This window comes from Pleurodeles waltl, chromosome 4_2, assembly GCF_031143425.1.
Source record: "Pleurodeles waltl isolate 20211129_DDA chromosome 4_2, aPleWal1.hap1.20221129, whole genome shotgun sequence".
NCBI lineage: Eukaryota > Metazoa > Chordata > Amphibia > Caudata > Salamandridae > Pleurodeles > Pleurodeles waltl.
The window spans coordinates 440,758,244-440,785,385 of NC_090443.1; the positions used below are offsets into that span (position 1 = coordinate 440,758,244).

Below are 27,142 nucleotides of genomic sequence, written 5' to 3' on the forward strand. Positions count from 1 at the left end.
ACTCCGCCGGCTCCATTCGGAGCCGGCGTCCTCGTGGGAAGGTTGTTTTACACTGGGCTGGCGGGCGGCCTTTTGGCGGTCGCCCGCCAGCCCAGTGTAAAACCCAGAATACCCGCAGCGGTCTAATGACCGCGGTGCGGTATTCTGGAGGGGGGAACTCTGGCGGGCGGCCTCCGCCGCCCGCCAGGGTGAGAATCACCCCCTAAGTGTTCTCACTTTGATCCTGGGATGTGCCGTGGTTTTTTCTTCTCATACATGGACTGTGATCTTTGAGATGACAGCTTACCGCACCCTGTGGCTGGGTGTACTACCATTTGAGCACTCCCGTCTGTCTAATTAGACACACCATCATGAACTTTTAATATTCAGGACAATAGAAACCTTGGAAGTGCGCACCGTCTATACACAGCCACAAATTCTTTCGATATCTTTGTTGTATATATATATATATATATATATATATATATATATATATATATATATAAAAAGAGGAGAAATGTCCTGACAAGCGCGTTGTGGCGCACTTATTTCACCGGTGGTGCTGATTGAAGGCAGGACGTCCGTATTTAAAAAAAAGGGTATTTCTCTTTCACTTTGTCAAGAGAAAAGAACCGCACTCCGTCGTTGTGCAATTAATAATTAAACTTTTATTCCATTCGTTGGATTACAAACAAACAAGACAGGAATCCCCTGACGCGTTTCGGTCACACCGGACCTTGTTCACAGGTGTTTCCTGTGTACTCATTTAGCGCTTTAAATACACTACCTAGACTCAATAGAAAAAATACTACTAAAGTTGCACCCAAACATCAAAAAATCAAAAAATGCTCCTTAACATCACAAAATATATACACTTTAGCAAGAAAAAACAAAAACTTTTTTTACTAATGTTCTTCAACCAACAATAATATTGTTACAAAAATCCGAGATGTTTGTCTCCTCAATTTCCCATTTGCTATGTCTTCTGGTAGCTGTAGTTTATAACATCTCGTCAAATAAATTAAATTATTTGAACATGCATTATTTTAAATTTTGTTTCTTAAATTGATTGAAAAACAATATTAGAGCAGTTCTAGAGGTGTTTAAACATACTGCATGGAGCCTCATTAATTTTTGATTAATAGAATAGGGATCATATTCATTTCTTGCCTATAATAGCACAATCCCCAAAAATCTGTTTTAACAATGGCCCACACTTAATCCTACACCTCTGATGTCAGTCTATTTTGATGTTATTACTGCAATAAACTTCTATTTTTAGCGCCAAAAATATGTATATGTCCATCATAATAATAACTAAGAAAGACAGAGAGAGGAGGTGAGAAATAAAGAACAAGGGGAGGGAGGGAGGGGGAGAGGGAGAGGAGGAGAGTATGACGGGTGGGAAAGTGAAGGGAAAATGAAGGGTGAAGCAAAAACCTATAATTCTTCCCTCAGCAATAAAAAAAAAATGGAAAAATCTTTTCTTCTCTTTTCTCTTTACTAACATACAGGCCAAAACAAACCCCCCAAGGAGAAGCATCTTAAAAATGATGAAATTCAGTTAGATAAATGGCAAGCTTTTTTAACCCTTATAGGTGTACAAATAACTCTTCATCCTGGTTTAAACCTAACGGAGTGAGAGATCGGATATCCAGTATATATCTGGATTCCAGCTGGCGTAATTTATTTTCTCTATCACCACCGCGCTCCAGTTTTGGTACCTGATCAATTGCATAAAATGTCATGAGTTCCCACTTGCTATCATGTTTTTGTTCCATGTGTCTCGCCGTTGCATAGCTCCTATCTGTATTGATAGTTGCTCGAATGTGTTCTAAAATTCGCTTTTTAGTTTCACAATAGTAGTGCCAATATATTTCAGCCCACAAGGGCACTCAATCACATATACTGTTAAACGACTTTTGCAATTCAAATGTTTACGTCACACTCTTTCCATGCCAGTATTTGTAGAGTACTCTTTCTTGTTCACACCAATTTTACATGCCTTACAGCTACTGCATTTCCAAAAACCAGGTTTCTGTAACCAGTTTGTTTTTCTTATTTGGAAATGACTGTGTGTTAATTTGTCCCTTAGATTTGCTGTTCTTCTAAAAGTCATTTGTGGGTATTGTCCCATAATTTCTCCCACTGTTGGGTCCATAAGTAAAATTGCCCAGTGACTCTCCAAATTTTTTCGAACTTGTGTGGCACTCTGAGAGTATGTAGTTATAAACCTCAACTGCTGTTGTTTGGAATGTTTAGTAACTTGGTTACCACCATGCATTAGTTGTTCTCTTGATGATTGTTTCAAACGTTTCTTTGCTACAGCTAAACATTTGTTCGGGTATTGTCTTGCCAGGAATCTCTCCTCCGATAATTTTAAGTGCTCCTCACACTCTTTTGGTTCTGAACAGATTTTCTTTATTCGTAAGAATTCACCATAAGGAATATTCCACTTTGTTCGTGGTGGGTGAAAACTATTAGCATGTAGTATAGAATTTGTGGCTGTTATTTTTCTATGTAATGAGGTTTGAATTGTCCCCTCTTTGACATAAATTTCTGTATCAAGGAAAGTCACACGTTTTGCACTGATGTCATAGGTGAAATTCAATTTTGCTACATTAGAATTCAAAATCTTAAAATATTCATCAAATTCTAGCTCAGTGCCATCCCAGATCAGAAAAAGGTCATCAATGAACCTCAGCCAGATCACTACTTTTTGTTGATAAGTCTCATTCTCTTCTGCCCAAGCTATTCGCTGTTCAAACCAACCCATTGTCAAATTAGCAAAGTTTGGGGAGAAAGAAAAACCCATTGCAGTGCCCTTTATTTGCAGGTATAGTTGTTGATTAAACAGGAAATAATTATTCGTTAAACAAATGTTGATCATTTCCAACAGCATCTCATTATGTTGATAAAAACCTATATTCCTTTGGTCAAGGAAAAATTGGCATGCCTGGATCCCTACATGATGTTCAATATTTGTGTAGAGTGAGACCACATCCATCGTTACTAATTTGTAGGTATCTTGCCAGGGTATGCCTTCCAGTTGCAACAACAAGTCTCCTGTATCACGCAAATAGGAGTTCAAATTTCTTGCTAAAGGTGCTAAGAAGAAATCAATATATTCTGACATAGGTTCTAATAAGGATGCTTTGGCTGATATTATTGGTCTGCCTGGTGGATGTTGCAAGTTTTTATGAATTTTAGGGAGAAAGTATATTGTTGGAATTATAGGATGTTCCACTTGTAAGTATTTGTCCTCTACTTGATCAATGAGACCTAGATTTTCCCACCTTACAATACACAGATATATCTCCTCCTTCAATTTTAATAGTGGGTTCCCAATAGCATGTGCATAACATGTTTTGTCTAACAATTGCCACATGGCTTCTTTCACATAATCCTGTTTATTTTGTATTACGATGTTTCCACCTTTATCAGCAGGTTTGATTTCCACCATTGTATCTATTTGAAGTCTGTGCAGCGCCTGTTTCTCTGGTATCGTTAGATTCTCCACTTTTTTATTCCAGTTCTTTTTATAAAGATCATGAATGACCATCTCCGCGAATAGGTCTATTTTGTTCCCTGCTGGTAAAACTGGGTAAAACTTGGAAGGTGGTCTTTTATCTGTCAGGCCAGCCCCAAGAGGTTTCACTATATCACTTGCTTCCACTGGTTTGTCTCCTAGGTCTAAGTTCACCAAAGTCATCAGAGTATCTTTATCTCCCACAGTTAAATCATACTCATATGGTAGTGGGTCAGTTTTCTCTTTCATTTTTGCTTCTGCAAATGTTTTTGCAAGTTTAATTTTACGTATATACTTGTAAAAATCTATTCGTGTTTGTACTAAATCCAGATCAGTAGATGGGCAGAATTGTAACCCCTTTTTTAGGACTGATTCCTCGAATTGGATATATATATATGCCTGATTCATGTATATAGTTATAGCATGTATATATGTGTTTCTTTCTCTGGTTTTGATAATTCAAGTACACATGATTGAATTTGACTGACATATTTGGTTTCATACGGAACAGTTATTGCTGTTAGTTTATTTTTATTGTAATAAATGTTGCGTTTTCACTTCATTTGATGTGATTATGTTCTCTTCGAGGTCAATGTTCACCTGTTCACCTTTAAGGCACGTAAAAAATGGTGATAACTGACGTCTGCACGTCGACGAGGGCTTCTTATTGCCTGGATGACGTTATACGGCGTCGCGTGGAGTCGGGTAATTGTGACGTCATCGTCGACGTGCAGAGCTAGAAGAAACTTTCTATTGAAGCTGGCGCGAGGGGAGAATTCTTTAGGTGAGGAATCCACAGGTAGATAATGTATCCACCAGAAAAAGCGTTACCAAAGGTAAGTAACTTGTTCTTTTTGTTTATGCTATCCAACTAGACAGAGAAAGGAGTGTCTGTGTTTGCAGGGATTTTGATGGCTGGGCACAGTCTAGAGTCACATATAGTTTCAGTTCACCTTCCTCTCTGTTTTTTCTGCTCTTATTTAATTTAATTGATAATCAAGGAATGCCCTAAATATTTAAGAAATTGAGAGACCAACAGATCGAGAACAGAATTTACAGGGTTGGGTTATCCTTTCTAGTCATAGATCTCATGGTGTGATTATGGGTCGGGAATCATTAATGGCCACAGGCCTTAAGTTAGTGATCTCACTTTGGTGTTCAGGATGCATTGTATGTGTTCAGTATTCAAAATGTCAATGTTTTGTCTATCTGCAGGATAACTCCAACCTTTATATGGTGATGGAATACATACCAGGTGGAGAGATGTTTTCCCACTTACGACGGATCGGCAGGTTCAGGTAGAGTGTCATCCCAATCTGAATTCACTGCCATTCTCCGGCTTCAACTACATGGGGAAAGGGGGGTTTCTCTGAGTTGGTGCTTCCTTGCTATTGTTTATCATCCTTTTGCTTTTTTGTATGATTTTCTTGTCAGTTGTGTTGTTCTGTTGTTGGCTAGATCTGACTGAAATGAAATATTCTACTTCACTTTAGCATGGCTACTGGTTTTAACCATTCTGCAGTCATTTCCTTAGTCACCTGGAGTAAGACCGATCTTTATTAACTGCTGCATCTTTTTTTCCTTGGGTCTTCAGGCTTCAGCAAAATTTGTAGCTGCTGGTGTTGAATGTTAAGCACTATGAGCATAAGTCCCTTCCTGTCTCCGACTAATGGTTCATTTCCTTGTTTGTAGACCGCCAAATCATGTTTCTCTTTAGGTGTAGGACACTTGAAAGTGTGTTTTATAAGAGGTGGATTTTGCTTCAGGACATACACCTTCCAGAAGGAGCTCTGGCTCCATTTCTGGACTGGGGCTTTCAGCCTCAGGCAAGAGCAGTCTATATTTGCACTCTTCTTGATGAAATCCAAGGCCTCATTGGAATAAGCCTTAACTTGTAGATTCACATACCTGTATTATCTCATGACGTCAGGGTGGGGGAACCCTCATAGCCATTATTAGTACAGCAGTATACCAGTAGAGCAAATTTAACAGTAGTGCAAGTGAATATTGAAAGCAAACAGCATCTCTAGCCCAATCACTTCATTATGTGACCCAAACTATAGCAATCCAGTGGAAACGCTCAGGGTTCCAACATACCCAAGATGCTCCAGCTGCCACATTTTCTACCAATTATTTCAGGTGATAGGGAATCTGAAACTAAAAAATCACCAGAGGTTGTGGCTACTTCATCTTCCTGAAAGCATGAGGTACGATTTTAATATTTTGAGGAGCAAAAACCACGCTAGAGCTCACCCATCCAAACACTTTTAAGGCCATGTTGAATGTGTGGGTTCAGAAAGATTTTCATAGGCAAACACACTAAATATATTTCTCTCTCAGGGGATCTCCATTGATAGTCATAAGCAATGAATAGCCCCACCTACTTGTGGTACTAGTCAGTGGTTATGACTAAAGTGGAGATTCCCCTGAGAGAGAACTGGAATTACAGGTAATAAACCATCCCTTATTGCCTTCATAAATCTGGCCACAAACACTAAAATTGCAAAATATGTGTGATTTTTAGTACCAAAACCAGGGTAGGAGGGTAGGCTTAAAGGGAGAGACTTATTGTTGTGGTCTGGTTACACGTGACTTCAGCAGTTTTTCATAAAAAAAGAAGGCAAAGGCATTTCTTTCTCCCTATACAACTATGGCTAATATTACATTAATTGAAAATGGGACGACAAAAGTCACAATCAATGAGTGCTTCAAATGTGCAAGTCTCGTTGTCATCCATCTCGTCATCAGCAGAGTCAAAATGGAAGAGCAGACAATTTGCAGGGAATAAGGACCCCTCACCAGAGCCCAATCAAACATGAACGATGTCTCTGCTCCCAGAGACGACTCAGTCACTGAAGAAATCATCTTTCTTGATGAAGCCATCATCATTGAGAATGTAGTCATTGACGACCAGAAAACCACTATTGTTGATAAAGGCATCGTCGACAAGTAAGGGACCACCGTCAAAGAATACATTGCCGACTATCAGTCCGCCTCTGTTACCAAAGGCTTCAACGACAACACAGAAATGGCTTTGACTGACAAACCAGTGTCTGAAGTGCCAGGGAAAAAGTCTGTCATGTCATCCATATTATCGCTAGTAGAAGCTGAAAACATCATCTGCAGTGTTGCAGATCACCATAATTACCATTGCTTTGCCCAAATGCCAAGAATGTCTATCTGCCCCAAATTCAGTTGGTATCACCAACAAGAATTACTCCACACCACCAGATCAGCTCATACACAATTCTTAACTGTCATCCTCTCATACTGAAAGGGTCTTGGATCAGAAGTCAGATAGAGACCAGATATATTCTGATAATGATATGATGTCTATCTGATAGATACTTCTAGCTGCGGACTCCTTACCTTAGAATTATCTCCAGGCATCAAACTGGGTCTGGAAACTTTTTCGTGAGTAGTACCCCCTGCTTGCTGATAGGAGGCATTGCTTCGTTCTGTGTGGCGTCGTCCGCGCCGGAAGCAATGTGTGGGGTGCCTATGTAGGCGCCACCCAGCTACTATCATCCGTTCTTTTCTTTCTGCGCCAGTTGCCACTGATCTGATGAAGAGCTACCCCTGGTCATTTTTTAACAAACTTTTTTTGACACTTTGTTGACTTCTATCAGATAGAGACTTCTAATTGCAGATTCCTTACCTCAGAATTTTCCCCAGGCGTCAGACTGGATCCAGAGATTTTTCTTTGAGCAGTACCCTTGCGCGCCGTCATGTGGCGTTGGTCGACTCTGCATCGTCATTGCCGTTGTGGTTGCTGTGATGACATTGGAGTCATACATAAGTGCTGCTTCTGCATAGTGGCATCAGTTCTTTTCTTTCCACGCACTTGCTGATCACGAGAGAGCTAACCTGGTTGTTTTTTTACCAATTCCAACAGTTTTGTTGAGTTTTTGGTGACTTTTGGTGCGTCGAGGATGTCCAAGAAGACCGGGTTCAAACCATGCAAGAACTGTCACCGCATGATGTCGGTGACAGATCTGCACCGGGTCTGTTTGTGGTGTTTGGAGCGCAACCACGAGCCAAACTCATGGTCAGAGTGACGGCCCATGCACCCAAAGGCTTTGAGGGAGCAGTCCCTAAAACTCATGTTGGACTGACGCTCGGCTCTTCATTTCTAGCGGTCTTGCTCAAGATGAAGTTCTCGAGACCGCTTGCGGAGTCATCATCACTCTTCGTACTCCAAGTCTTCGGGTCACTCCGGTAAGAAGTCGTCGAAGAAGGCTAGGCATTCTTCAACTTCACCCCGTTGCTCGGCTGATGCGAGGCGGGACAAGCGTCAATGCTCTAGGCCTCAGTCCGCAGAGCCTACTTCTGGGTCCGCTCTGCGTCTCCCCAAGTTTCGGGGAGCCAGAGCGACCCCTGCCCAACTAAAATAATTCTATGAGGCCATGCTTCTCATATTTGGGTAGTTCGACCCCCCTTCAGTGCCTTCAGGGGTCTAGGGGTTCAGCTGGGGGCCCTTAGGGTTCCACGCTGGCAGCTTCAGCCTCTAAGGGCCCCGCTGGATCCGCGCGGCACCGGTTGTACCATCACGACCTTCCCCGGCTCCAGCTAAGTCCTCAACGCTTCCATCAGTGGTTGGGCCCACGATCAACGTTGTCCCAATCCTAATTCCCGATGACCGGCTTTCGCCAACACGCTTCCGACTTCGATGGGGCCTTCACCCCAGGTCGGAATCGAACCCTTTTTCCTATGGGTACTAATATGAGGAGGGATTGGAGGGGTCGCTGGACCCTTATGAATCCTAACATGGACTGGGCACAGGAATTGGGCGAGGCCAGTGGTCTGGTTATTTCTCCAGACACTGGCATGCTTTCTCCTCCTACCGTAGCTACGGCGGAGGAAGCCTCCTATTCAGTGGTGGTCGGTAGAGTGGCTGACGCGCATTCTCATCCGCTCCCCCAGACAGGGAATCAAAGAGGCTGGACCAACTTGGGAAGAAGATGTTTTCTTCCTCTAGTCTGGCGTTGCGGTCAGTGAACACTGCATGCCTTTTGGGCTATTATACCCACTCCTTGTGGGATACGGTTGCACAAGTCTTGCCGCAGATCCTTGAGGAGGCTCGGGCTATCGTCTCCCAAGCTATTCCTGATAGGAGAGATGCAGCAAAGTTCACTATTCGATGTGGGCTGGACACGACCGACTCTCTGGGTAGATTGGTTGCGTCAACAGTGGCATTGAATCCTAACATGGACTGGGCACAGGAATTGGGCGAGGCCAGTGGTCTGGTTTTTTCTCCAGACATTGACATGCTTTCTCCTCCTACCGTAGCTACGGCGGAGGAAGCCTCCTATTCAATGGTGGTCGGTAGAGTGGCTGACGCGCATTCTCATCTGCTCCCCCGGACAGGGAATCAAAGAGGCTGGACCAACTTGGGAAGAAGATGTTTTCTTCCTCTAGTCTGGCGTTGCGGTCAGTGAACACTGCATGCCTTTTGGGCTACTATACCCACTCCTTGTGGGATACGGTTGCACAAGTCTTGCCGCAGATCCTGGAGGAGGCTCGGCTATCGTCTCCCAAGCTGTTCCTGATGGGAGAGATGCAGCGAAGTTCACTATTCGATGTGGGCTGGACACGACCGACTCTCTGGGTAGATTGGTTGCGTCAACAGTGGCATTGAGGCTCCACGCCTGGTTGAGGACATCTGTTTTTTTTGGTGGATGTCCAACAGACCCTTATGGACATGCCCATTGATGGCACCCATCTCTTCAGAGACAAGGCAGACTTGGTGCTTGAGAGGTTGAAGGAGTCCCGGGCTACAGCTCAGTTCTTCGGCCTTTCGACTGCCCTTCGTCCACAGCAATCCACCTTTCGTGGCCATGGAAGGGGCTCCCTGTTGCGTCCCTTTCCCAGCCACCATGCCACTCAGCCCCTGCATGGCCGGGGACCCAGAATGCCACGGGCTCGTGGGACAGGGAACCAGAGGTCTTCCCAGTCAACCTCCACCCCTGCTGCAACCTTAAAGCCTTCCTGGTCCATACCCCCATCTCAGACCATTTGGCTGCACGATTCTCCATTACCTGCCCTCTGAGATTTCATCACAACAGACAGGTGGGCTTTGCAGATCGTTCAAAGGGGCTACTCCCTCCCCTTTGAGACTGTCCCTCCGGCCATGCCTCCTTCCTACAGCTGCCTACCCGAGTATCATTTGGTACTTCTCCACAAGGAAGTTGTGGCTCTCTTTGCCAAGGAAGCCATAGAGAGGGTCCCCGTGCCAGAAGTAGGTTATGGTTGTTATTCCAGATACTTTCTGGTGCCCAAAAAGGACAAGGACTTACGTTCTCTCCTAGACCTTCGGGCCCTCAATCTCTTCCTCAAGAATGAGAAGTTCAAAATGCTCACTCTGGCTCAGTTTCTGTCTGCCTTGAACCCAGGAGGTTGGATGGTAGCGTTGGATTTGCAGGACACTTGTTTCTATATCCTGTCTTGCCTGCCCACAGACGCTACCTGCGATTCGTGCTACGTCATGAGCACTTTCAATTTACCGTGCCCCCCTTCGGCATTCACAGCGCCCCTCGAGTGTTCACGAAAGTGATGGCGGTGGTTGAGGCTCATCTGCGCAGGTTAGGGGTTTCAGTCTTCCATTACCTCGACAACTGGCTGTTAAAGGCGGACACGGCCCAGAATGTCGTCTCCCACCTTCAGACTACGGCGCACATTCTGCGCATGGTGGGGTTCACTATCAACATGCCGAATTCCCACCTGACTTCCTGTTAGACGCTCCCTTTCATTGGGTCTGTTCTGGACACAGTACAGCTTCAGGCCTGTCCTCCCAAAAAGTGAGTACAGGATATTCAGGCTATGATTCTGATGTTTCGGCCTCTATCCTGGGTTTCGGTGAGAATGACTCTGAGGCTGCTGGGCCTCATGGCCTCCTGCATCCTGCTGGTGACACATGCCAGATGGGATATGCGGGTTCTGTAGTGGGACTAGATGTTCCAGTGGGTGCAGCATCAGGGGAGTCTCTCCGACATGGTCCAGATCTAGGAGGGGACTGTGAAAGATCTGCTGTGGTGACTTTCAATTCAGGATTGGGTCAATGGCACATCTCTCTCCCTTCCCCAACGGATTTTACAGTAGTGACAGACGCATCACTCCTGGGATGGGGCAGCCACATGGGAGAGGCAGAGATCAGAGGTTTCTGGTCTCCGGTGGAGTCTGGACTCCACATCAATCTTCTGTAGCTCTGGGCATTCGGGCTTGCATTGAGCACATATCTTCCCTTTCTTAAAGGGAAAGAGGTGCAGGTGTTCACAGACAACGCTACAACCATAGGATACTGCAATAAACAGGGCGGAGTAGGGTCCTGGTCCCTTTGTCAAGAGGCTGTGCGCCGCTGGACATGGCTGGCACATCAGGACATTACCCTGCTGGTTCAACATCTGGCAGGCTCTCTGAACGCCAGAGCAGATGAACTCAGCCGTTGATGCATAGTCGATCACAAATGACGTCTCCATCTGGAGGTGGCAAGGTCTCTTTCAGCAGTGGGGAGAGCCTTGGTTAGATCAGTTCGCCTCCACAGAGGCCGTGCAATGTCAGCTCTTTTGCGGTTTGGAGTTTCAAAGTCACCACTCGCTCAGCTACGCTTTTTATCTCGAGTGGAACTCAAGCCTCCTTTACGCATTCCCACCTACACCACTTCTGTCCAGAGTTCTGAAGAAGATCAAGAACGACCGGGCCCAAGTAATCCTTGTGGCTCCGGACTGGGCACAGAGGCTATGGTAACCAGAGCTACTGAGCATACCATCTCACGATGGGTGCTACTTTGCATCAAAATGTGCTATGCTTTGGCAAAGAACCAATCCCCTGAAGGCTTGCAAGCTCACTCCACCAGAGCAACTGCTGGTGCCACAGTGTTAGCATGCAGAGTTTCTGTCCTAGATATCTGCCAGGCTGCAACATGGGCATCTCTGCACACATTCTATAAACATTACTGCCCGGACAGACAGGTCCACAAAGGCGGGTACTTTGGTCATTCAGTCTTGCAGGATATTTTAATATGATCTTAGTTCGCAGCCCACCACTGAGAATGGTATTACTTGGGTACCTATTCTAAGGTAAGGAATCTTCAACTAGAGGTCTCTATCAGATGAATGTTACTTACCTTCGGTAATGATTTATCTGGTAGAAACATAGTTCAGTTAAATTTCCGGGGTAGGTGACCCCTTCCTCATGTAATAGTGAACTGACAAAAGGTAAAAAATAATTTCCCTTTGTATAGTATATTTAGAATAGGATAGCCTATTTGAATTGGAATTACAGGATGCTGGCATACTCTACCAACAGTTTTACCTTCAGTTTTATGCTCATCACACTGCTTGGCCTAAGTCTATGTTCCAGGGTCATAAGCCCAACAACAAGATCGTAGCTCGCAAGCCATATGCCTTTCCAATCAAAAATTGAATTGGCATCAGTGTAATGGTGAACTTTTAGTATATCCTCCCTTAGGATTGATCTACAGTTTCAAATTTTATGATGCTAATGGATAACTTTATCGATTAAAGAATCCTGTGATTCTTTGGTACCACCAGGGAGTTTGCAGAGATTGATCATATATATTTCGCTCTGCTTTGTACTGATCCTAATAGGCCTAGAGATTATCCCTGTGGGTTTATTAATGGATGCATGAATGTCAAGATGAGTAGTTGGGTGTGATCTCCTTGGAAGTGAGTTTGTGCCCAAAGAATTAGAATAAAGTTCCCATGCACCCCTAAAAAGACCCGAAGACGCTACCCCAAAGGCCGCATGGGTGGACAATGCCAAGGAATCCCTACCTCCTCCTCTGCTACTGTGCTGTACTGCTGACTTTCTTTGTCCACCATCGACCTGGTCCTGCATCCACAGAAGGGTGGGTAGTGGCTCCTGCCACCACCAGACTCTCCAACTCGAACTGGACTTGGTCCCCTTCCTTTGCAGGTCCTCTTCTGTCAGGACCCACCTTTGGTTTCTTCCAGTCTTGTCTGGGTCTTGCACAGTCCTCTTCCAAAGTCCTCCTATTTGTTTTGGGGAAAATCAGGTACTTACCTCTTCTCTCCTGGTCGCTTGGGGGCACCCTGGTACTTACCTCTTGGGGTTCCTATTTCCTCCAGCAACCCTCTACTGATTCCACTTCCTTGGGTGGAGGATTGCCTTTCACATTCCACTTTTTTAGTGTATGGTTTGGCTCTACCCTGGGGCCCTCACTGTTTGCTATTGCTTTTACCAATGCCTATTGCTTTCTGTGCTATTTTCTGTTTGCTAATGTATATATAATAGTGTGTTTACTTACCTCCAGTTGGGGTATTTTCTATACAGTATTTTAGTATTTGTGTTACCATAATAAAGAACCTTTATTTTTGCAACACTGTATGGTTCTTCCATGTGTGTAAGTGCTGTGTGACTATAGTGGCATTGCATAAGCTTTGTATGCCTTCTTGATAAGTCTTGGCTGCTCATCCACTGCTACCTCTAGAGAGCCCTGGCTTCCTAGACACTGCCTACACCTCACTAATAAGGGATAACTGGACCTGGTATAAGTTGATAGCACCTTAGGTGCTCACCACACACCAGGCCAGCTTCCTACTCTAACTACAAGATCTTCCTTCTGTCCAAAAGTGGTCACTCCACTTCAAGTAGGCCAATCCATCTCTCTGCCTATATTTTACGCTTTGCCACACCCTTCTAAGGAATAGGAGCAATTACACCATCTGGATCCAAAAAGAGCCTTGTTGTTCTACCTTGATTGAAGAAAAGAGTTCTGGTTGGATGACCAACTCTTCGCGGGGTATGTCGGAGCGAAGAAAGACGGGCCATGCAGAAGCAGACCATCTCCAGTTTGATTGTACTCTGCATCAAGCTCTGCTACGCATTGGCCAAGAAGCAACCCCTTGAGGGTGCGTGTACTTGTTCCACTAGAGCCAAGACTCCTTCCACTGAGTTAGCACGCAGAGTTCTGGTCCTTGACATCTGCCAGGTAGCAACATGAACTTCTCTGCACACGTTTACAAAATACTGCTGCTTGGACAGTCAGGTTAGTCAGGATAGGCATTTTGCCCTCCTCGTCTTGCAGGACTTCCTTGTGTGAAATTGGTCCTCAGACCACCTCTGGGAATGGTATTGCAATTCTAAGGTAAGGAATCTGCGGCTACAAGTCTATATCAAATTAATAAGTTACTTACATTCAATAACGCCTCATCTGGTAGAGACTATATTTAGGCGTAGATTCCTTACCAACCCACTCATCATCCCCACTCTGCGAACAGATTTCTAGGGACAAGGCTGTTCCATTTCAGCGCCCTTGTTTTCTACACCATTGGTCAGCGTTCTTCACTGCTATGCGCTTCTGGCATTGAAAGACGGTAAAAGAAACTGACGTCTATATAGGCACCTCATGGATTACTTCTGGCGCAGCAGACAACACCACATGGGTCAGGATGACGCCATCTACCAGTGCGCAGCGGTACTGCTCACAAAAACGTTTTTTCGATCCAGCCTGACGTCTGGAGACAATTCTAAGGTAAGGAATCTGCAGCCAGGTATAGTCTCTACCAAAATAAGGCATTACCGAAGGTAAGTAATGTGTTCAACGGTGTCTGAAACAGAAGGGCCACACAACCTTGATATCAATTTTGTTGTAGAAAATTCGGACAATGAGCTAGAAGATGTTTATGCTACCAAGAACATGCTACTCAGGTGAATCCCAAGAAATGTAGATTTCCCAGACCTCTACCCCTCAAATGGTGCAAGTGCACATGGAAGTTTTCCATGGCATAAGAAAATAGATGCACAACTTCTGTACAGGATTGCCTCTGGCCAAAACCAGTAGCCCCACGTCAAGCACCTTCTCTAGATTTGACACCCTGACCACCAACAGCTGGGCAGTCACATGCCCTGCCCCGTCAGACAAATCTTCCTGGGACGAACGAGCAGAATCACCATAAAAAATATGGGACATAACACACCTTATGATTGAGATCATGAAGAAGAAGATAATTTTGGTCATGACAGAGATTCTTCTCTTGAGGATAGTCAAAATCCTGATCATGAATAACATGAGGTAAGAGAGCAGCAGATTTCGAGTCTGGTTCCAAGGGACTCCCCACCAGATAATCTTTGCTCATTTCACATACTAATAAGAAGAGCTGCCCAAAAATTTAATTTAGTAATGCCAACAATAGAGGAATACTTCTTTCACTTTGGTTTCAGAGATAACAAAAGAAATACTAAGTACCTGATAAATCACTTGCTGAAGTAGATCAAAGGTACTTCATGATCTTAGCTGCAGTGCAGGGATCATCATGTAACCAAGCTACTCCATGTGTGGTACCCACAGACAAGGAAGGCAAAACGTTGGATGTAGTAGTGTTTACCACAACAGCAGTAAAAATTTCCAATGCAAGAGATGTCCTTTCAAGATATTGTAGACAGTTATGGAACAATATATCACTGTTTATTGATAAACTCCCAAAGGGTTATAATGAAGAAGCGAACACACTTCTCAGAGAAGGCAAAGTCACATCAGGCTTCCTCATATGCAGCTGTAGATGCAACCAACAGTACCTCCAAGCAAATGCCAACAGGGGCCATTTAAGACAAAGTAGCTAGCTGTGCAGTACCACCTACCAACCAGTGGTGCAGTCAGAGGTCATCTGCAGGCCCTTTAATGTCAGCGTTCATTTGGAGCATATGTAGATGTGGCCTTAAAGGTAATTAAAACTGATATATTCACAGAACAAGCATTGGAAAGTTTACAAAATAGATTACAATATGGTCAGAAGTTGTTTCAGCAGGGTGCTTTCTCCATGTTTCGTCTGTATGGACAAGGATATTGTAACCAGAGGCTAAACACACAATATGGAAGAACAGGAAATAAACAGCAAAGAAAGCATAGAGGCCTGTCAGCAAACAATGGCCATGACATAAGACGAAAAATCTGACTCTAAGAGCAGCCCACCTCCCTCAGCGTCCATGTAAATGGGAGGAAAGGCGAGGGTGTATTTTTTCACATGGAACACAATATCAGATGATTACATCATAGATATCAAAACATGCACCCACAGTAAAATTACATTGATGTCACTAAAATGCTTCCCGTCAAGGAGAAGCACCACCACTTCGAGGCACAGAATCATTTCATTGAAAGCTACACCTCAAAAATGCTCAGAGCCAGTACCACTAGTTGAGGAAAAACCTTGGATTTGATTCACTATTTTTCCTTATCTGAAAAATAAATGGGGATTGGAGTCTCATCCTAGATCTCTGAGCATTAAAGAAGTTTGTGAAAAAGCAGGCTTTCCTAATGTTATTGCTACAGGATGTACTGCAATCGATAAACGAAAACAGTTATGGCATCATTAGATCATCAGCGGATAAGATCAATCAACTTTCCATGTATCCAAATGAAGTACTATCCTGTTTACTAATCTTGACTCAATTGTGACATTTATTTAGAGTACATTTACAAGCATTTATGATTATCTCAGGTTTATGTCTAAATCTTCAATATTCTCTACTAGGGTAGTCAAGGAATTTATGCCTTGCTTACTTTGCACTTTCCCACTGCTACGAAAGAACCCACAAGCATGGGAAGTAAACACAGATCTAGGCCAACTCATACGAACAAATACACAAAGTGTCCTTCAAATGTTGTCAAGGTGAATGGCCTTTTCTACAGTTATCACTTCTGCCAGAAGGTTTGGAGAAATTTATCGTTTTTCAATTAAGCCATTGTCATTGAAGTTTGATAAAAAGAAGATTACTTTGTCTATCAATCCAACATTAATTCCAAAGTTTCCAACAGCATACCCTCTGAATGAAAAAGTACATCTAGTAAGCATTTTGATCTCCTTTCCACTGCTGAGAAAGTGCTATACTCATGTGTCAAAAGATGGCTAAATGTCCCTACAAAATAATAAAGACTTTTGAAAGAGTGATCAGTTGTTTTTCATGTAGAAACACTAATAAAAGTTACTTTCAGTCAAAATAGAATATTTCAGTATGGATCTCTTTATGCATTTGGCATATGAATGCCTGCAGACCTTTAAAACACTGTATTGATGCTCACCCAACAAGCAACATGACTGCAATGATGGCGCTATTTGCAGGATTGCATTTACAAGACTTCTGCAAAGAGGTGACTTAACCTTTGGCCCACACCGTCACCAGCAATTACTGTCTGGATAGGAAGTCATCAACTGAAATAGCAGCACTATTGCTGCAGAAATCTAGTTACTGGTAGGTAACGTTTTCTTGTGCCTGGTAGGACAGACCCATTCTAATGTTCTTGCCTATAATCTGCCAATCTTTGCCTACAGAAATGTTTACAGTTTGTTTTAGATCACATTCCGTACACACTCCTACCGTTTGGGTTTAGAATATTGCACTTTGCTGCTTTTTTTTTCTTGTGGAAACCTAACTTCATTCCAAGCATGCATCGGATGACTTCCTTTATGTCCCCAAAACACAGAAGGCACCAAAAAACAGGTTCCACATAGATTTCAAAGTGCTTTATCTGCAGAAGGAGCACGGAGAAAATACTTGACATCTGATACAGACTTTAAGCTGCAGATTCCTTACCTTTGAATTCCATGGCGTCAGCTTTGAGTCCGGAATCTTTTTGCTGAGCAATAACCTGTGCACGCAGTCGGGTGGCGTCATTCGGATCCACGTACGTCGTCCGGCTCCTCGTGGCTTCGTCAGTGTTGTTGAAGCAGACTTTGATGTCACAGTCGCCTATAAAGGCACAACCCCGGTGCACGTACGTCAGTTCTTTTCCTTCCGTGCCGGTTAAGCGCAGGACCGGGATCGAGCTACCCTTTGCCTTTTTTGGCAAGCCTTTTTTCAACCCTTTTGTCAAATTATTTTTTTGTCTGTGTGAGATGTCATCCAGGAACACAGGGTTCAAGCCATGTGGCACCTGCCATTGTGCCATGTCGGTGACGAACCCCCACCAAGTATGTTTCTGGTACCTCGACAGGGATCACGACTCTGCTTCTCTTTCTGATATTCTTCTCTTCATTCTTTCCCTTGCCCAGCAGGGTTCTGCCTTGGGGACACTCAAGGGCTATCTTTCTGCATTATCAGCATTTCTTCGACTGCCTGATCGGTCTTCTCTGTTTAAATCCCCCACTGTGCATAGATTCCTAAAAGGGCTTGTACGTATGTTTACCCCCGCACCCTTTTTTATGCCCCTATGGGACTTAAATCTTGTCCTCACATTTCTGATGTGTGCTCCCTTCGAGCCTTTGCACAACTGTCCCCTCCGGCTGCTCACCATCAAGACAGCCTTCTTAGTGGCAATAACATCTGCCAGGAGGGTCAATGAGATGGAAGCTCTCTCATCAAAGCCACCGTATCTCACAATCTATCCAGACAAGGTGGTTCTCAGAACTCGTGCCTCTTTCCTCCCCAAGGTGGTGACCCCATTTCATCTGGGTCAGAACATCACCCTGCCCACCTTCTTTGCTCCACCGCATCCCTCTAAGGAAGAGGAGCGACTCCACCGACTGGACCTAAAAAGAGCGTCGTTGTTCTACCTTGACCGCACAAAAGAGTTCTGGGTGGATGACCAACCGTTTGTGGGGTACGTTGGAGCAAGGAAGGGTCGGGCAGTGCAGAAGCGAACCATTTCGCGCTGGGTCGTTCTCTGCATCAAGATCTGCTACGCATTGGCCAAGAAGCATCCTCTTGGCTCTTTCTGCGAGGGGCAAAGCTGCTACCACTGCATTAGCTCGAGGTTTTCCAGTCCCTGAGATTTGTCATGCGGCACCATGGGCTTCTTTGCACATGTTTGCAAAGCATTACTGGCTGGACAGTAAGGTACGAAGGGACGGACACTTTGCCCATGCAGTCCTATAGGACTTCTTAGTGTAAGGGGGAGTATCCACAGTGCACCGCCAGGAGGTTATGGCTTGGGTATCTATTCAAAGGTAAGGAATCTGCACCTAGAAGTCTCTATCAGATGAACAAGTTACTTACCTTCGCTAACGCATTATCTGGTAGAGACTCTATGTAGCTGCAGGTTCCTTACACCCACCCATGCATCCCTGCTCTGCGGATATTAATAGTAGGGTTAGGGTTTATTCCTTTCATGGCCCTAGTTTTGCACAGACAAAGTGTTTGTTTTATCCATGACTTTGTGCTTCTGGCGTGAAAGTTTTGTGGATAAAAGAACTGACGGACATGCACCAGTGTGGTAGCCTTTATAGGCGACCGTGACATTACAGACGGCTCCAATGAGAATATGTGACAGAACAACTAGGTCCTAAACACCTATAGCCTAAACCACTACTGCTAAACAACTAAAAAGTCTCTACAACTAAGTACTGAACAACTACTGTCTAAACAGCAATTGTGCCTGAATAACAATTGCCTGAACAACTAATATATATATATATATTCTAAACAACTAATACACCATAAAAACCAAAAAGAAAACCTTACCTTAAAATTAGTTGTTCAGGCAATTGTTATTCAGGCACAATTGTTGTTTAGACAGTAGTTGTTCAGTACTTAGTTGTAGAGACTTTTTAGTTGTTTAGTAGTAGTGGTTCAGGCAAGTAGTGGTTTAGACCTAGTTGTTCAGGATGTTTCCCCTCCAATGATGCTGATGAAGCCACGTGGAGCCGGACGATGGACGCGGATCCGAATGAATCCACCTGATGGTGCGCGCAGGGTATTGCTCAGCATAAAGATTCCGGATTCGAAGCTAATGCCAGGGAATTCAAAGGTAAGGAATCTGCAGCTAGATAGAGTCTTTACCTTATAATGCATTACCGAACGTAAGTAACTTGTTCATCAGGTTCTTGCCAGAAAGGCACCAACATCACCACAGGTACGAATCACAGGATAGCAGTGTGCAACTTAAACTGTGGCTGGACAGCAAGAGCACAGGTGGTGTGGGTCAAGTGGGGGTGGGTCATGAAACAATATTATGTTCAAAGTGTAATACTCAGTTTTCTTGGTGAAACCTTCAATGGGCCTCTTATTTACGTTTACAGAGGCACCTGGATAAAAGTAAGTATTCAACGTGTATGAGCTTTCGCTGCAAAAAGACTGTTCAGCAACAAAGAGATGAACAGTGAGCGCACTACGTCTAAATGGAACAACAGTTTTCTACAGAGTCACATCAGGATGTTTTTGAGGAGGAATTTGATAATCTCTTATTCTGTGATGAAGGGGAAGACAATAACCGTTCTGGCATCATTGATGTGGATAAGGAGGAGCAGAGCCAATCCCCTATCCATGAAGAGGACTCTGACTCAGGAGAACCTTTTTCTTCTTAAAACCTACACAAATCTGTTGTAACCAGGAAATAAGCTACATCTAGAGTAGAGAACAACCACAATACACCTATCCACAGAGACACTAGGGATTGCTTTCAAGAGGATCGACCTCAATAAAAGCCTCAGTTTCTCAATAACTGGCAGCCTCTAAAAGGACTACATGAACCTGCAGATTGATACCGAAAAGGTGATTGGTTTGGTTTTCAGAGCTAGCCTGACATCGACCAGAGCCTTTGGCCACAGAATAATTTCAACCCCGCAAAGAGGCACGGAACATCTGCCTTGACCAGTGACCAAAGAGGTTTTGGGGCCAAGTGGTGATTCAACCCTGAAACAATATCAGCACTGGATAAAAAGAGTTGGCAAGAGCAGTGATAAACAGCACACCATAGAAGGAGAGCACCCATCAATATACCTCAAGTAACAATAGGATACATATTGACCCAGACACTGGTTATATTGGGGCACAGTTATCAAAAAGACAACTACTAGACCAGCCATCCCAAAGTAACATAGGAAACTCAACCCTTTAAGAGGCAATATCTCCAAAGAAGATCAAAGCCCCTCTTTCTTTATCAGGCAGCAGCCCCACCTCCATAGCCACAACGTAGCACATGCATAATGATTTGGTGCCAGTACCAAGAAGACATGGAAAAAGGTGTGAGTAGAGGGTGATGCCAAGTACCATACCAACTAGCCAGAAGATCAGTGTCTGTATAGCTATTGAATAAAACTGTATCCACCCTAGGCAGGATATCGTGCTATCCATGTCACTTTTCACTGTGAAGAAATCATGTGAGTGAAGGAGAAGATGACTTCCTAATAGAGATCAAGAAAATGCTCAAGAGGGAAAGATAATTGCAGTGCCAGAATACACTGTACACAGGACGCCACTGACATGGTATGCAGATAAAGAAAGAGTTGAAATTTTCTCTACATTAAAGCATGTCTTCGGATATAGGTGATTCACCTGAAAATCCAGCAGCATCTGAAAGCCATGCTGCTAGTTGTTGAATAGCCAGTCTGTTGTAAAATTAAGAGCATGCTTCATTAGAGGGGTTATTTTCCGATGTCTAAGAAGAGCAGAACTAACACTGATCCTACCTTTGTGCCATCTCTATAGTTATGTGGGCACAATCCATTTCAAAATGACAGCACTTCAAAAATCATCCTGATACTACAGTGTGGAGTTACTTTATATATCAAGGATTCCTAATTCTTTATGCTTACACACCCAACATGTCCAGTTCACTGCAAATATCTAATGCTTATGATTAGTCAAACATCAGTTCAGAGTTGGAACACGTTCATGTCTTTAGAGGCTTTAAAGCAACAGCACTGCTTCTGTAGAAAAGGAGAAACACTTAGACCAGGCTGTAGCCCATTGCAGTCTGCTGAGTACCATCAAATGTACCAGCCAGTTGAACACTAGAAATTCAAGCAACCTCATCAGTGCTTGAGTTATTTTTCATGGCAACAGAAAGGTAAGAGCAAGGCAATCCTTCAACATAGGTGCCTCCACTCCAAACAATTCCCCCCAATTGGACACCACCAATCATGGGGCAGACTGCGATTCCTGTTACACCATTGGGTCCACGTAAGTGCAGAATAATGGGTGCTTTCCACAGTAAAGAAAAAGGTATTGCATAAAATTCAACACATTGCCAAGACATCATCCACCAAAATGGGACAGAACAAGCAACAATCATTCCCCCTTACTAATAGAAGAGCTTTCTGCCTTAATGTAGAAGGGGAGCACTTGAAAAGGGCCACTTGCAAAAAAGGGTGTAAAACGTTTTACTGTAGCATGCCTCAGTAGAACACCATCCTAAAAATAGATTAGACGTTTGCCTTCTCAACCATTATGTGACAACAATCTATTTAAAAATGCCTAGGCTCCAAGAAGTCATTCTGGTCTTGCAACAGAAGACTACATGACCCCACTGTATTGCAAGAATACTCACTTCCTTGTGTGCCAATGTATGCAGCTTAATTCAGATTCCTATGTTTTGTGCAAGTGGCATACATTGTCATGTCAAAGTTCTTGCATTAGTCATCAAATTGGCACCTGAAGAATTCACAAAGTGTTGGTCACTGGTTGTTGTATCTACGCCTGCCCATATTCAAGCAGCGAATCCGAAATGTCTAACCCACACTTTATACTTTTAAAACATTTTATAAATGGGTGGTTCATCATCCGTGTGAAAAAGCCATAATTTTCTGGGATCCTCACTAAATTCTATGGCAGCAAAACCCAATCCAACACTAGAGAGAGTGTTGAGATTTCAAGTGTTGAGCCCCCCTTTCTCACATCCTCTTACAGTTAGTATGGTAATAACATTGTTCTGATTGATCACTTTATGCTTAGTTCTGGTTGAAAATGCATGTCTTCACATGTTTTGTTCCAAGAAGGCCTAGCAGTGATAGAACAGGTTAGATTTATTACAGGGGAATTCTTTTCTGGGCCCACATTTAGAAAAGACTATTAGCGCAGAGGCATCCAGCACAAGTTGGGGAGCGTGCATGCCAGGACAAATGCCCCCACAAAGTCGCCTAGCTGCTTCAGTATGCTGGAACCACAATGTTTCTGTTGACTTTGAAAACATTACATACAAAGCTATACAACAAAAAACCTTGATCAACACAGACAAGATTGCAATCATGCAGTAAATATAAAGTGAGGAGGCACTTATTTTCCTCAGCCATCAGTGATAGTGCTGTCAATATGGCATTAGATTAAACGTCACCATATTCACCTATCGTTGGAACATCTAGAAGGAGTAGACAACTTTGCAGTACTCCTAAAGGGGAGTCACAAGTACATTTATGATCTGAGCTCAGTACTCTCATTCTAAAATGCTACTTCCATTGGTTGGGGACACCATACATGCATCTGTTTGCCACATGAGAAAACAAAAAATGCCAAAGTTGCGTCTCCATGTGTCCTCAGACCCGCTCATTGAGGAATGTTCTAAAGATGAATTGATATGATGTTTACATTACTTAAAGAATATTATTGGGTTTGGAAATGTCTTCTGTGTGGTAATTGGAGTGTACTCCTGTCCAATTGTACTATCGTCTGGATCCCTAATGGTGCTTTCTGTTGTCATAGGCAAACAAGGGTCTTGTGTGTCAGCCATGACATAGGCATGTCTCAAGTACTGTGGTCTTGTTGGACTGGATGGGGTGCCCAGAGCACTACCCTACTGCCTGCATCAGGAGTTAAGCAGCACGAGCACGGTGGTGGCAGCATGCCATGTAGAGAACAGTAGAGGTGAACAGATCATTTTTAAACTGTCTCACTGGAGTGAGGCCTACAGGATCACTCACCTTTTTAAAACTTCTGTTGCAGTGTGCGTAACTCACCCTTAGCCTGCATCAGGTGGATGTACAGGGCTGTGCATTATAGGGGCCTTGACTCTGCACTTGATCTATTTCTGCCGGGGAAGGGTACACTACAGGCATAGAGCAGTGCTGTGCCATGCATGCATGGTGAGTTCTTGTGTTTGGGTGTATGGATACATTACATGAGGGACACTTTACATGAGAGATGTGGTGCTGAGCAGTATGTACCCAATTAAAGCATGTGCTTGTCTGTAGGTGTGCCTTCGAAAGGTACAATACATGAATGGTGGAGTATTATGCAGTATGCGGATGATGAATGTGTGTGCTAGCAGTGTGTTTGTTTCTAAGTAGCACCCCATGGCACAACAGAAAAAGGCTACAGTACTGAGAAGTGCGCACAGAATGAATGTATGTGTCTGTAATGGCTTGGCGGTAACAGTACTGAATAGTGAATGTGCTATGTCCATACACAAGTGTAAGAGTGCCTGCACTGGTACATTACATAGAGGACCCTTGGTTCCATTTTGCAAAGTCCAGACCTGCCTGGTGAAGACATAAGTAGAGGGATCCTCCAGACAGATTTGTGTATTGCTGCATTCCTGTTAGCTTGGTGGGACACACAGGAGAAGGAAAAGAGAAACTCCGTCTGTACACTGCAAAGGGTGCACTTTGAGTCAGTGACAGATCACAGGGAATTGGGCAGGACACATCTCAGGAAGGAGATGGCACTGATAAAGGACTCATAAAAGAGTAGGATTGGGAAGCCAGGATTAACCTTTTGATGCATATAACACTGTGACTGACATCCAGGTGCGAACTCTAGTGACACCCACGGCTGGGTCATGTTACTGTCCGCTTCAGAGTTTCCCCTTCTGTGACAGGTGGCCTTTCAAGGTGAAGAAGAGAGGAGAATTGTGTACTTAAGACGAAGCAGAACCTCTCATAACACGTCAAAGACCCAGACTAAATCAGATTTGGTGTCTAGAAATTGACTATATGAAGGGTAGGGTGGGGCTCCAAAGGTTATCTGCCAAGCAGCTAGATGGGCTGTTTGGGGAGAGGAAGCTCTGCGAGATTTCTGCTTGTGACCAGGTCTGGGGTCAAGACCTGCTAGGAAAGGGGGGGACATCACCCAAAGTAACAACAACCACCTGTTCTAGAGCCTAGAGCACCTACATGCTTGCCTAGACCAGTGTGCGTTGTGAGGAAGAGGAGAGCTTTGCTAAAGGTGGTACAACACCACAGACACTTTTTAACTGTTTTCTAAGTTGAGTAAGGCCTGCTAGTGACCATTCCCTGGATGGAGCCACCAGTTAACTGGAAATAACACCAACCACATTACGAGGAAGAGGGTGAGACAGGGACTTGCGAGTTAAACAGTAGAGCCTCTACCTGAAGAGGATTGTGTTATTCTTTAGGAGTGTCCTGACATAAATGTGTAGAGTTAGAAATAAAATACTGCTTTTTAATACTCTTAATACAGTGCACTGGACTGTTTGGAGTCACACTGTTATCCTCTGCGCCAGACTCCTTCTCGCCCTTAGAATTGATTCTGAAGCCTCAAAAGATCTACTTGGAATTAACTACTCCATTGCTGACCCGTCGCAGGTCAGAGCCTTTCTCCATCTGACAATTTTGGATATATTTAGGAAGGCTCTAATACTCTTCAGGCTACTCTCAAAGTGCTCCTTCGAGGTAGGTGACTGATGTCTCTGACCCTGGCACCTCCAGACTCCCCTACTCCACATGGTCCGGTCTCTGCACCTAGAAAGAAATCACATACCACTTTGCAAACCCCTGCCTGTCTGGTGCAGTCCACACTGCCACCTTTGTTGTTGATCATTTCACCATGCTTAGAGTCTTTATTGTTGGCTGAAATAATTTGGTTGGAAAAGTAAGTGATAGCTTGTCCTAATGAACAGCCTCCTAATACGGCTCAGAAGTTTGACCAAATGAAAACGTTATTTGAATCTGATTCCAAAGCAATAACCAAGTGTGACAGCTTATGACCACACAGAAAATGATGATGCCAAAGCTGATGATCTGCCTTCTCTTTACTCTGAAACTGGTTTTGGCTTTTAGCATGACTTGTAGAATGCTAGTGGTCTTATTTGGCATCCAAAGAGCTATAGTCTAATGTTTTGATAGAAATCTTGTGTCTGTGTATCGGAAAAACACCTTTCTTAGGACCAGCAGTTGATAAATTGCCAGATGCCATAGGCCTTCTTCTGTTGACACAATATTCTTGTCGTCTCTCAGGTCAACAGAGAGTATGATGGTTCAGTTTTTGTACTCCTTTAGAAAGTCTGAATCTCCATACAGCAAATACTGCATGACTAATGAGCAGCCATGTCCATGCCTTATGGACATTGGCAGAACGGATGGTTGCAAGCCTACTTTAACTTGTGAAGAAGCCATTTTATAAAGATCTGCAGAGTGATGACTTGGATGATTCACAGCAGATTCCGAAGTGCACCTCAGATTCTGAGGATACTGTAGCCAGGTCCTGGGATCTGCTGTCTCTCTGTGCACCATGCTGGAGGCATGTAACTGGCTTATCTGGAGCAGTCCATACCACTCTGATGGATATGTATTTAGTTGGCGAACAGCTTTCGGGGAGAAGGCCAACTCATCCTTGGAATGCTTCAAGAACAGCAGCACTGTGGTTCGCCTGCTGGCTATCACTCACTAATAAAGCATTTCCATCAGGGGCACAGAAAATTCCAAGACTATTCCATACTTCAGTAGTCCCAGCAGAGGCAACCTTCCCAACCTGTTCAGAATCTTCAGCACATGTACCTCTCCTTTCATGGAGTAATGGAACTAAGGGTCACTATCACTAGCAGCAGCAGAGCCTGACCCTTCTGTCCTCTGTTGGGTCTGCTGCGCCAACCCTTCTCTGATTCCCCCTCCTCCACCCTCCATTACACCACCATCTTTCTATTTGGGGGTCTGCCTTGTCTCTCAATTGGGAGACCGTCATGACAGACTTTGGGCATCCACATTATTTACAAGGGTTAATCCTTGCCCTTCCTACCCCTCCCCGTTGACCACTTTTTTTTCCACAAGAGCATATTCTCTAAATGCAGAAGTCCTTGATGCTGAACAAAGGAGCCTTATGGGTGGTGCCTCTGGATAGAGAAACAGGATTCTACTCCCTTTGCGTCACTGTCCCAAAAAAGAACAGAGGTCTGAGACCCATCCTGGATCTTCTACCTGCTGAATTTGTTCCTTTGGCAGGGCAAGTTCAGGTTCTGCCTTGGAGCCAAGCCGTATTGGTCCTGAATCTCCAGGACACTTATTTTCAGTTCTCCTGCTCACAAATGTTACATGAGGTTCACCTTCGATGCTCAGCATACCATTTTATGACCATGCCATTCTTACTGACATCTGGGCCTCTGGTTTTCATTAAAATGCTGGTGGTTGTGGCTTTACTGAGATGGTCAGGAGTCCATGTATTTCTTTCCTTGGAAAGTTTACTGCTGAAGGTTGATGACCATGTTCATTGTACCTTAACTCTTCCTTATGACTTGAACTTTAACACAAATGCCCAGGAACCCCTCTCACTCCATCACAGAGGTTGACCTTTATAGTTGTGGTGCCGGACACGACCTGCATGAAGGTCTTTGTTCCTTCTCAGAGGATTATGGATATTCAGCAGATGACTCTCTGGTATGTAACTCAAACATACCTCCTGGTCCTACAGGTCTTATGTCTCCTTGATCTCATGACCTAGTGCATACTGTTGGTTATACATGCCAGATGGGGGATGAGAGCCCTCCAGTGGCACCTGCATCGCAGTGGCTCCAACAACAAGTGAGCCTCTCGTATCAAGTACATGTGCCCCAGTCCGTCCTCTCTGACCTGCACTGTTAGATAGACCTTTCCAGTCTTTAGTTGGGTTATCCTTTCAGCCCTCTGAAAGCATAGGGTGCAGTGGGCTTGGATACCTCCTTGTTTAACTGGTGCGCCCACCCAGGCAATATGAAAGCACAGGGACTTTGGTTCG

At 44.1% G+C, this 27,142-nt stretch overlaps 1 protein-coding gene across 4 annotated transcripts in view; it reads left to right on the top strand.

Annotated features, from left to right (window-relative positions):
* The window catches only part of LOC138292875 (cAMP-dependent protein kinase catalytic subunit alpha), a 731,647-nt gene that overhangs the window by 541,770 nt on the left and 162,735 nt on the right, over nucleotides 1-27,142 (top strand). For all 4 annotated transcript variants that reach the window (XM_069231720.1, XM_069231721.1, XM_069231719.1 and 1 more), the window contains one exon: nucleotides 4,724-4,806. In XM_069231720.1, coding sequence (XP_069087821.1) covers nucleotides 4,724-4,806 — 83 coding nt within the window. The remainder of the gene's footprint in view (nucleotides 1-4,723; nucleotides 4,807-27,142) is intronic.